This window comes from Tympanuchus pallidicinctus, unplaced genomic scaffold (assembly GCF_026119805.1).
Source record: "Tympanuchus pallidicinctus isolate F22 unplaced genomic scaffold, pur_lepc_1.0 scaffold9, whole genome shotgun sequence".
Classification (NCBI taxonomy): domain Eukaryota; kingdom Metazoa; phylum Chordata; class Aves; order Galliformes; family Phasianidae; genus Tympanuchus; species Tympanuchus pallidicinctus.
This window is the reverse complement of record NW_026294813.1, coordinates 22,763,688-22,776,146: the sequence shown is the minus strand read 5'-3', so window position 1 is coordinate 22,776,146 and position 12,459 is coordinate 22,763,688. Positions and strand designations below refer to the sequence as shown.

The 12,459-nt window shown below is 41.2% G+C and overlaps 1 protein-coding gene across 5 annotated transcripts in view; it reads left to right on the top strand.

The window, feature by feature from the left end:
* The window catches only part of DYM (dymeclin), a 150,073-nt gene that overhangs the window by 20,626 nt on the left and 116,988 nt on the right, over nt 1-12,459 (top strand). For all 5 annotated transcript variants that reach the window (XM_052670060.1, XM_052670065.1, XM_052670061.1 and 2 more), the window contains 2 exons: nt 2,293-2,365; nt 12,328-12,453. In XM_052670060.1, coding sequence (XP_052526020.1) covers nt 2,293-2,365; nt 12,328-12,453 — 199 coding nt within the window. The remainder of the gene's footprint in view (nt 1-2,292; nt 2,366-12,327; nt 12,454-12,459) is intronic.

Sequence of the window (12,459 nt, the reverse complement as noted above, 5' to 3'; positions counted from 1 at the left end):
GTACTTAAGTTCCCAAGGCTTTCCATGGATCCAAGTGTGTGATCTGTGAACATGATTAAGCGTTGTGTGTATTGTCTTTATCCTGCTGTTGAAAAAGATACTGTTTATGAAAACACGGAGTGTTCCATGTTTATGGCTTGCTCTCACGTTATAGATTTGGCATGCGTCTGTGTCATTGTTTGGAAAGACAAGAATTAAGCGAGAATGCCCGTGCCCCAATGGGGGAAAGGATACATTAATTATTCTGGTGGAATGACATTGACTACAGCCACTAAGGTTTTTAGGAAAAAAACTTTGAGAGCAGAGCAGGAAAGGAAAGGCAAGCATCTTCCATCCTGCATAATTGTCCCAATCCTGTGTTTCTTGCATTAGTTTGAATATAAAGTGTGAGGAAAAGCCCTCTTTAGTACTCAAATAACATTGCTCACTCTTCAAATAAGTTGTGTAATAAACAATATTCTCAAAATGCACCGTTGTTACTTTTTCTGTCCTTTTTCTTCTTGCTTTCCTCAACCATTAACAGAAAAAAAAAAAACCCAAACACAATAGGACCCTTTTGATGTGGAGCAGTCTTGCTTTATCAGCATTTTATAGATTCAAAAAGCTTTTCAAAAGTGACACCTTCAGGTGCCTTTAGCACACATTATTTGGGCTTCGTTGTGGCAGTGGTTTCTGTCTGATGTTAAATGTTCATAGCAGTTCTTGTTTTCAGCTAACAGGAGCTATGCTGTGTTGCTCTTGGATTCTATATGAAGGAAACCACATTTCTGTTATAAAAAAAACTCACCTCACTTTGAATGTGCAGTTCACTAGGTGACAACTGTTAATATGTTTTTAATAAACTGATTGTGGAAAGAAATACATCTGCTTTATTGTGAATGTTCCCTTTGATATGTTTGTTGAAATGGAGTTTTTGGAATTACAGATTTTTTAGTTTGAGTTAAGCAGAATAACACTGTCATAACCTGCAGTGCTGTGTTTATTGCGTGACCTACTTATTTGAAAGCACAAAGTGAACAAGAATTGTGTGTTCATTGTGCTGCAATGCTGCAGTGCCTTTCTGGCAGCGCAGAGGAAAAAGCTTTGCTTGCTCTTAGGCAGTCAGCACTGTTAAATCCCTTTGCTTCGAAAGATTGCTTTTTAAAATATTGCTCAGTGCATGTTAGACAAATGTAACTTCTTTCTGTCTTTGCTTATTCTTCACTTGCTATTAAAAAAAAATGGGGAAACGAGCAGTGTAGAGGATTTTGAGAGGAGACTTGAACTGTGGGCTCATTGAAGTCCTTAATTATCAGTCAGTCAGATTGTCTGCGAAAGCACGATTAAATATGAGCTTAGGTAAGCAGTGAGAACTTCCAATTGTTAGTAGCTATTTGTTTTGCACATAAAAATCCTAGCATCACTGGTGATAATCCAGCCCTGCAGAGAAGGACCTGGGGGTCTTGATGGATGAAAAGCTGAGCCAGCAGTGTGCATTGCAGCTCGGAAAGCAAATGGCATCCTGGGCTCCATCAGCAGAGGGGTGGCCAGCAGGGACAGGGAGGTGATTGTCCCCCTCTGCTCTGCTCCTGTGAGGCCCCATCTGCAGTGCTGTGTCCAGGTCTGGAGCCCCCAGTACAAGAAAGACAGGGAGTTGATGGAGAGGGTCCAGAGGAGCCACAGAGATGATCAGGGGACTGGAGCACCTCCCCTGTGAGGACAGGATGAGGGAGCTGGGCTTGTTCAGCATGGAGAAAAGAAGGCTGCGGGGTGACCTCATGGCAGCTTTCAGTACCTAAAGGGAGCCTGCAAACAGGAGGGGAGTCAACTCTTGGAAAGGGGAGATAACTGCAGGACAAGGGGAAATGGTTTGAAGTTGAGGGAGGGAAGATTGGGGGGAAGTTCTGTGCTATGAGAGTGGTGAGGTGCTGGAACAGCTGCCCAGAGAGGCTGTGATGCCCCGTCCATCCCTGGAGGTGTTCAAGGCCAGGTTGGATGGGGCCCTGGGCAGCCTGGGCTGCTGTGAAATGTGGAGGTTGGTGGCCCTGCGTGTGGCAGGGGGTTGGAGCTTTGTGATCCTTGAGCTCCCTTCCAACCCTGGCCATTCTGTGATACTGTGAATCCCAAATGCTTTTTATTTCATGTAAAAACGCTGTAGTTCTAAATCTAACATTTCTTCCAGTGTTTGTCCCTGAATTAGAAGTGTTCATCATCTGAACCTATGTTTAAATCTGTTTAAATCTAGGTTTTTTTTTTTGTTTTGTTTTTTGTTATCTGAAAATCCAGAAAACCTTTGCTATGATTCATTTTCAGGAACAGAATGTGAAGACCTCATAGAAGAGCTGCTGTGCTGCCTCATCCAGCTCATTGTTGAAATTCCCCTCTTGTAAGTTGGCTCTGTTATCTTCAACCTCCCTCAATAAGCTGAACGTTTGAGAGAATATAAACATGCAATGATGAGATCTTAGCATTGAATGCTTAGATTTGAATGCTGCGTGTGGTGATGAAGTACTGATAATGATAACCCACAGCCATGAGTTTGGAAGAAAGATGTGGTCAGCATTGTGCACCCAGCTCAATCCATCTGGAGAAGTTGTTCTGTTTGCTTCATTTGAGATATGATGATCCCACATTCCATGGCTGTATGTGCCCCAAAACATAACTAATTTTCTTTTTACAATTGGTAGTTTTAAATGAGGGTAAACTTTCTTTGTTCTTTAGGAATAAAAATGTTCTTCCACCTCTGCCTAGATTAACTTTGACTTTTTTCCAGTATGAACTTCAGCAGAGGTCATGTCAGCAATTGCTTTTGTGTTTAAATTGCATTGTTGTCTGTGCCTAAAGCGTGTCTCTTCAATTAAAGCATCGCAGCTTTGAAAGAGTTCCTGAGTGTTTAGTATGGTGTGGTATGTAACTCTGATTTATTTTATACTTTGTATTTCTTCTTGGTTGGGAAGCAGACCAAGATGCAACAGTTGAAACATTGCTCTCCTTAAGTACAATCACCTCAGCATTGTGTGAGGTTTGGGTAGTATTGTGTAACAAATTAGCAGTGTAATTTAGTGCCCTTCTGCAAAGTTGGTGACTATTTCCTGGAGCAGATCCACTTTTTGAGTGGAGCAGGTTAGAGGAGGTACAGAGGAGTGAAAGGATTGAGATAAGTGGGAAATTGTTGCATCTGGCAGGATTTTTTGAATTGAAGTCCCATTATTTGTATGGAATCCTGTATCACGTTCTGGTTTTTTGGCAGGAAGAGTTTTAAAGGCATACATGTTCTTAACCCTTTTCAACAGATGAACCTGTCAGCTTCTGTATTTCTGTGTGAATGTGGATGCTGGGAACAGAAGTGTCTGTAGAAGGCACTCAGCCCTTGTCAATACTCCATACGCTGATGATTTAATTGAAGAAGTCACAAAGCCTGTTCAAAATGTTCAGTGATCAGATGTGTTAGAAACATTATTTACCTTCTGGAAGAGGTGGATGTGGAAATGCCTATTTTGTTTTTTGACAGATAAGCTTTCTTGCCTATATTTTTCTACAAATGGCATGCTGCTGAACTGCCAGCTTGAACAGCAGTAAGAAGGATACTAAATTGATTAGTATTTACAAAAACATCAATCGTTCCCATGTTTAGCAGTGTAAAAATGTGTAATTATGTACTACTGCTTTAACTCACTTTTTTTTTTTTTTTTGCATGTCATGGAAGGGGAGGTAGTGTAAGGAAAAGCAGGTAGAGGAAAATGTTGCTTTCTGAAATACATAATCACACAGTGGTCCTTGGAAGAGTTTTCCTGCAGCCTGTTGGCCTTTGTGGTATCTGCATTGCAGGGCAAAAGACTTGGGACCACAGCTTGTTGCAGGGAGAGTGAAAAGAACTCTGTTCTTCATAAAGTTGTTATAAAACTGAGACATTTGGACATTTGTTTAAGGTCATTTTTTTGTTGTTGTAGTTGATCGAGGTGATTTCAGTGGCATGATTACTTTTTAATTTCCTTTCTCCCTGATCAGATTTATACTATCATTTTTTTCCTACTTTGTATCAGGGAAGTAGTTATGTTCTTCCTGTAGCTGGAATAAATCAAGGAGATTTCAGGCTTATCAGGTAATTTTGGGGGTGGAATAGGTGGAGCGGACTACATGAAATCTTCAGATGTAATGATTTGTGAAGTGGGACTTGGGTCCTTTGCTGGAGCATAGGCAGCTTGCAGTGGCACAGACTGTTAAAGTCTGCATGCTGAACCTGTGTTTGCAATGTAATTCATAACAGCAGATTTTTTTAGAAACGTTCAATGGGCTTAGCAGAAGATTATCACAATTACCGTGTCATTTGGTTCTGTAGATACCCTTTCATGATGGAGTACTGCAAGCATCTGCTGTCTGAATGCATATCTTCTCCAGATCCTGCTTTTAATGTTTGGTTTGTTTTTTTTTTCTCCTTCAATAAAACACTAGGATCAATTTTAGTGTGTTTGACACTGTCCCCATATCCAAAACACAGGAGCAGAGGCACGTGTACATCAGTCCTGGAAGCTTCGCTTTTGAAATTGTTCTATATTATCATATCAAGTGCCTTTTGGTGGGAGAAGTCAGTGCACTTAGAGCAACAGAATCATTGAGGCTGGAGCAGACCTCTGAGATCCCCAGCCACAGCCCACCCCACCATGCACACTGGCCATGTCCCCCAGTGCCACATCTCCACAGTTGAGGAACACCTTCAGGGATGGGGACTCCCCCACCTCCCTGTGCAGCCTGTGTCACTGCATCATCACACTGACAATAAATTGTTTCTCATATCCAGCCTGTATATAACTGAAGGAAATATTTGGAAAATTACTGAAGGAAAAAAAAAAACTGCTGATTTTTGCTGGGCAACGCTCCAGAGCTGCATAGCAAAGCATATCGACACTGTTAACAAGGAATGGAAGAAACTGTTTTTCAATGTTGGCTTTATTTAGAGAGGTAAATATCTTTCCTGGCAGCTGCACTCAGTGCAGCTAATGCAAATTGTATCAGAGACCGTGGGGCTTTGCATCATTGTGGCCCAATATCTGAGAATTATTGAGAGGATCTTGAATAACCCTCATGAAAAATAGGCTCTGCTGCATTGTACAGAATGCCAGCAGGGAAGGTTTTGTGTATCAACATTTAAATGTAAGAAATTTTATAGAAATGACAGTTATTGCATTTCATGAATTAGACTTGTGCAGTCTCTTCTTACACTCGTGTTACAGTACGTTGATGGCTGGTTTTTGGCTCACTTGGGTGTCTTATGGGTACTCTGTTTTTTCCTTGGTCTTGCTAACATTAGCACCCAGGGGTGTACATTAGTGACCAAAATTGCATAGTCAGCAAAAGGTAGAACTTCAAGGTTTAACCTTACAAGTTTTATGTAGAAACTGTTGTGAGATGGAGCTCCCAAAGCTTAAAATTATAAAGGCTGCTTTCAGCAGCTTGTTAAGGGCTGGTCTGTGTAACGGAACATCTGGTTGTTATCAGTACATTTTCACTTCATTAAGAGCTATAAATGCGTGTGGAAGGAAAATGAAATACTGTGATCTGGTTACATCACTGCTAAGTAGCACCCTGTGGTGCCAGTGGAAGGGAGTTGTTATTTCTATTACATTCCATTATTTTTTTTATGGTTAAAATTGTTTTAGGCTGCAATCTTAATTACTTCCACACTTAAACGTTAACAGTGTGTGACTTGTATGAGGATGTTTTTGTGTTTTCTGGGAGCTTAAGAATCAATTTTAGGAGGAAGAATGGAGGTAGAATTGATTGTGACGTGGAATGCAAACAGCCAGTGCCATTTACAGATAGTGAGAATTGCTGGGGCTTTTTTTGCTTGCTGATTGTAAGCAGCAGAGGGGTTAAGCACTATGTGATTGTATGTCATATTTCAATATTTTATTTGTTTTCAAACCAGTAACAGGTTTGGTTCAATGTGTGCTGTCCTCTGTGACATGTAGCACCGTCTGCTGCAAGGCTCTGCTCATCAGCAAGGCTGAGTAGAAATGCCCTGAATCAGTGGATGTCTAGTAAATTTTGGAAGTATTTTGAAGAATTTTCATCATCTTTAGATCATTTTTTCTCACTGCAAATCTGTGACCTTTTACATGTTTGAAGATCCTATGTGGAAGAATCTCAGTGTCACATTCTTTGTTCTAATATTATCCTAATTTAGTTTCTACATTAGATCAGTGTTCCTTCTTATGACCTTCCCTTCTCTAGGCCTGCTTTAGTGCCCATTGATGTGTGCCAGCCTCACTGATCACAGATCAGACCGGTGCTGTTTGTTACACACCATGCAGTATAATCGAGTTCCAGGTCATGTTCTTTCTCTGTGGTTTCCAGCCATGTTCTAACAAAAGCTATTGGATGTAGCATCTTGAAAGACACCCACTTGCTAGTATTTTGGTTTGGTCTTTAGGCCGGGTACCAAAGGCACCAAGGCTCTGGAGTCAGTACGTGTCTTTTTGGTGCCTTGGTGGTTTCACATCACTGACTGCTACGTGATTGAAGCCTTTTTCCTCTGTGATCTGGCCATTCATTAGACCAGAAGAGATTATTGTTGCCACCAAGTGTCCCTTCATTAAGATGGCTCTGCCTTGATACAAATGTCTGACGTTTTGTACAATTGTTAATCATGTGATCATTAAGGCTGGAAAATAAGTTTGAGTCCAACCATCAGATCATCTGCTCCAGCCACTTACTCCAGCTAAGGGAGCAAGACTAAGGAGAAGCCATGTCACAAGGCCCTTTCTCCTTGATGGAGCAGGTCAGCCTTTCCTGCAGGCTATGCACTGGAACGTGATACGGTTTGTTGTCTGACAGTCATCTCTGCAGCTGCCTTTTCCCTTGGAGTTGGAGTTGTCAGCTACTTAGGAGAAGTCATTTGAGCCGTACGTTTTTACAAGTATTTAAATTGTTATCTTGTGTTCTGTTGCTCAAAGGTGAGGTCTTTCTCTGAGATTTAGAACATAGAGTCATTAAGGTTGGAAAAATTAATCAAGTCCAACTGCCAACCAATCCACACCATACCCAGTACTTACTTACAAGTCCTGCTGATACGAAAAAATAAACACAGAGGCATATGGCTGTATGTATAACATTTAAAACTCCCAGATTTACAATATTGCGTTTGTAGAGGAAAGAACAGAATGCCAGTGGGGTGAAGATGCACGTGGTTGCATGGTCTCAGATGGTTTAGATATAGATTTTGAAGTAAAATGTCTTGGATGCCACTATTGTTTGTCCATTATATCCCTTTAGAGTATGTCCACCTTCTTAGCTTGTTCTCTCAACCACTAGACTGTCTCCTGCTGGTGGAGGGAGATGTAGTAGGACATGTCACAGGTGCTCTTTGCTTTCTCAACAATTATTTAACTATGATGAACATTGTTAGCTGCTGCAGTGCATGTTTGCCATCATGAGTGTAAAGTTAGGAGTGAATCCGGGAGGAAAGATTAGGTCTACTTGCAGTTGTTGTACACGTATCCTCAGGCTGATAACCAGATCCTTGAGCGGCTTCTCAGCTCCCAGCCCCTCTTCTATTCTCTTGGTGACTCCTCTTTCACTTTTCTGGTGGGCTGTCAGGAAGCAGGGAAATGAAACCTGGTTCCTGTATAATTGGAGAGATTTTGTATGAATCAGCCTTGCTGGCAACAGTCCTGAACTAGAGAACAAGTTCCCTCTTAACTTTTTAATGCTTGTTGTAGGCAGCTCTGGCTGGGGACAAGTTCAGGGAAATATTTAAGCAAGGAGAGAGTTTGGTGCCGTGGTGTGAGATGAATTTCAGGAGTTTGTTTGTGAGTGCTCAACCTGTTTGTTCTGTAGGCATGTAATCACTTTTAGCCTCTCAGCCTCTGTTTGCTAAGGTGTAGGAACAGTTGCATTTAATTGAGGTGTTAATTTGTTTCACTGCTAGCAGAGATTTCCCTGAACATTACCTCTATGCTTAATTTGAGTTCTTCTTCCACAGACCTGTCTCCAGGCAGGGAACAGAATGGAATGATGTGAGCACAGCAAGCAGTGGTGAGCACTGCTTGGCATTGGAAAGAAGCTAACAGCAGCAGGGTAGTGAAATGTAGGTAGATTTGTGGATAGGTAGCACTGGGAGGAGGTTGTTTGCATCCCCTTATTAGTTTAAATGGAAGAAAGTAAATGCCAGCACAGTGGGGACTTGTTTGGCTAGGACCATAGCTCTTGTTCTGTCGAAGACAGTTTTATCATACGCAAACAGAACCAGAATCACAGAATCACCAAGGTTGGAAAATACCTGCAAGACCATCCAACCATCAACCGAATTAAATGCCACTCACCTTAACGAATAAGGTACTGGTGGCATCATCCTCTGATCTTGCTTGCTTTTTCTTCATTCTGCAGAAGCAGATAAGTATTTTGGGTGTTGTATTTTTTGATGGGCTTCTGTATTATGGCCTTCATCCTTTGGTCTACTTCAGCACTTTCTTTCCACCATGAAGCCTGTTGGTGTGGCAGGGTAGCTGTCTGCTGCGTGGTAACCATGCACTGTGAGCACTGGGCTCTGGGTGCACGCAGATTATGGCAAGTGTTCAAGTCACTGCTCAGACAGATTACTGTCTGCTTTTGTGTGCTCTTTTTTTGTTTCTGTCATAAACATCATCTTTTATTCTTGTTAACAATTGCTGTTTTGACTGTGGAACACTGTTTTTGCGCATTTGTAACTTGAAAATGCAGTTTCGGTTTTGTGGGGTATTTGAAATAGCTGCCTGTAAGAACTGCAGAAGAACAAGGTGAAATCTCCACACAGAGGAAACCTTGTGAGGGAGTGATGTGTGGCTGAATGGTCTGTTGTGCTTCATAGCTGCCACCATAGCTGATCTCATCTCTCAGATCTCCTCCAAAATGTGAATGAAACAGTGGCTAGAGAGATGGGAGGGAATATGGAGAGTTTGAAAGGAGGAAAAAAAGGCAGGGGAAAATGACAGGCTTTTATCAGAGCTCACAGAAGTGGTTTCTGACAGCCCTCTCTGATCTGGCAGGGTAGAGGAAAAAGAAAATGCCTGAGGTTTCAAGCAGAACGATAAAGCCTGGAGCTAGTACATGTCCCCTGCTACCACGTGTGCTGGTTAAAGCACAGGGAGCAGCATTACTGATCCTGTGTCTCTGTTGCAGAAGCAGGTAGATGGAGGTGCTTGATAATGTAAAAGGAAAAAAAAAAGTTATTTCTGGTGGCTGATCTGTGGCCCAGGAAATAAAGGTGCACGTCCTTGATGGATGATCAGAAGAGAAGTGTTATTCTTTCCAGTTTTCATCCCAGAAGAATCAGTTTCTGCTTTAGAAATATTCATAAGAATCAATTCTTTCCAAGTCTAAATGCAGTGCTTCTTTGAAGCAGTGCTCTTCAGGGGGAGCCCAGCATCTCTGCTGTCTGCTTGGCAGAAGGATTAGATGGAAAGCATAGCTGACCTCTTAGAATCTTTTGCCATTTGATTTATTTAATTGTTGTCTAAACATTGCTACGCTAGAAATTGTGTGCAGTTGCTTAAATTAAATCATTCGTTAAACTTGCAATGATTAGGTGGCAGTGCTTATTGGAAGGAAGAGTGTACTTATGAAAATGTGTATATTAATACTTTGTAGTACACAGTTAGCTAACACCTGTGACATATTGACTCATTTTCTCATAGGTAAGTGGCTTTACTAAACAATGTGCTCAGTAAATACATAAAATTGCTACTCGTCTAAAGCTCTTGTCTTTTTTTTCACTCAAGTCCATAATTTTCTGAAGAATTTATATAGCTGTAATTATCTGAAGCTATACGATGTGTCTTTAGACACACACCTTTAAACTGTAAAACAAAATTGGTCCCCAGAAGTCTGCTTGAGGTTGGACATGACGTGCGAGAACGTGGAGGGATTCGATGTGGTTAAAAGACAGGGAATATGGAGCCAGGAGAGCAGCTGCTTGTAGTGGGGAGATAAAGACTTCGGTGTGGTTTGGTGCACTGCTGCCTGAAGCTCATGTGCTTTAGGTATGAGCTTTGTCTGAGGTGTGTGAGGCATTGGGAAAGAAAAAGAACGGCGGAAATTAAACATGAAGTTCCTCTGCTTTTCTGACATGAAGAGCTAAGTAATTCTGGCGTGTAATTGATACTTGAGTTCATTATTTCTCATTTCCTCCTCATCTGCAAGCAAACAGCTTTAAGAGGAAGTCAAAGATAAGTATAAATTCTATGTAAGGTCGTTCTGTATTCGTGATAGCTTTAATAATGATGAAAAAAAATCGATCCACCCCAAAGTTGTGTAGTCTGTCTATACAATTAAACAGCATTTTCTTTGAAATTGAGATGTTCCCAGTGGTTCTTGTGCCCCTTTGCAAGTGCTTGGGATTCAAAAAACTGTACACTTGACCCTGGGTGGAAAAAATAATTTAGTTCTGAAGCCTTATCATTGTGCTGCTGGTAATTAAGGATGTGTGTGGCTTAGGGGTTACCATGGATATTAGGCCCCCAGTTGAGGTTGAGAGAGAAGATTTAATTTGAAGAGGTTCTATAGGTTGAGTAAAAAGTATCTGCACTCGAACAGGCCTTAATTGAATTCTGGATAGGAAGAGAAGGGCTTGAGCTGTGTGAATTTAGCCTTATTTTGCTTTTTCAGTTATATAAGGAAGATTGTGTAAGCAGATTATGTTCAAAAATTACTTATACATTAACTTCTTTGTTTTTTTTTACCTTAAACTGAATTTTATGAAAATAGAGAACAATTTTGTGATGTCTCAGATTTGTGTTTCCAGTTGTATGGTGGGTCAGAAAAACAAGCAAAGAAATGACTGAGATGCAGAGACAGCCCAGTAGGCTCTGTACAATTTTACCCAGGCACTTTGGGTGTTGCAGCATGTCACAGCTGTCCTTCTCATGCATCGTGTCAGTGTCAACTCAGACTTGGAGACATTCTGGTGTTCTCAGCCTTGAAAATAAGCTTTTGTCTTTTTGTGTAGCAAGGAAGTGTTTCTTCTAAGCTCTTGTATTTATTTTATTAGGAAAAAAAAAAAAAAAAGAAATATTGTCTGGCAAATAAACTTCTAATATTCTGCATACCTATCTCTTCCCCATGTTGCTTGGGATTGATGTGGGTGGTCAACTGCAGAGCACAGGTTGTTGGTGAGGGGCTGTGGGCCATCTCTAGCTCAGCCTTGCTGCTGGCACAGGTGGGTCTGCATGGCACCAGCTCACAGCAACCTCAGCCTGCTCTGATGCTCAGCACTGTCCAACTCCCTGTGCTGTGGGCACAGTCGGGTAACTGAAGCACACTGTGTGATTTCAAGGAAGAGTGTTCGTTAGGCAGCAAGTCTCTCCCTGACATAAGTATTACAGATTCCAACAAAAGCAGCAATTGGCATCACTTTTTCTTTTAAACACTTCTTTGTGTTGGAAGTGGTGTGGCTCTGGAGTGTGCAGGACTTTGGTCCAGGAAGTAGCCATTCCCGTTTGCTGTTGATATTGAGCAGGTAACACTCACCTTCCTCATCCCTTTCTTCAAACTCTGACCCACAGCTGACACAGAAGGGTTGAAAGCAAGAGTAGGGCTCCTTCATACCAATATTTCATTTTGTTTTAAAGCTATGCTATGTAACAAAGTTGTTATGGACAGAGTTGAAAACAGAAACCAAAGAATCTCCAAAATAACTTTACTTTCTCATTCATTTTGCTGCACCTTGCCTAAATAACCTCGACTTAATGAGTTTTGCTAAAACGTCTGCAGTCACCATTGAAACATACTGTATTCTTTGGGATTGGCAGTAATAACTTTAAATGTCATACTTTGTCACCTCACAATTACTACTGAAAGTGGAGCAGCTCTCTGTGGCATTGTGATATCCCGAGCACTTCTTACAGTTAAGGTAGCATTTATTTGTATGTGACAACTCTTCCGTAGCGATCCATTCTTCCTGGCATATGGAGTTGTGTTTGGCTTGTTGGCTGTTTCCCAGGCTTTGAACGTTGCTTTTGTGACAGTTTTGTTTAACAAGACAAAATGCGTGTCTTTGAGATGTATTTATTATTTTTGAGGTGAAGTATAGTCTGAAAATCGAAGGTGGAATGTTGTAGGCAATACTGTAGTGTTTTTACATTGTCCTGTGACATAGCACGAAATGCTTGTGGCAGTGACAAATAATGTATTGTCTGTGTGCAATGATACTGTTTTCTACTAAGAGGGGTTTTTCTAAGTTGTTGTTTGGTTGCTCTCAATTGAAACTTTCTGTAAAGTGAATAACCTCAGATGAAGCTACTAAATGTTCTTATGAGTCAGTTTGTAAACAAAGCCATTAAATTAATCCTTATGCATTTTCCCTTTTTCCTGCAGAGATATCACCTATGGCATTTCCTTGGAGGCTGTGACAACGCTCATTGTCTTCCTTTCCTGCCAGCTCTTCCACAAGGAAATTCTGCGGGAGAGCCTCATTCACAAATACCTGATGCGTGGGAGATGGTATGT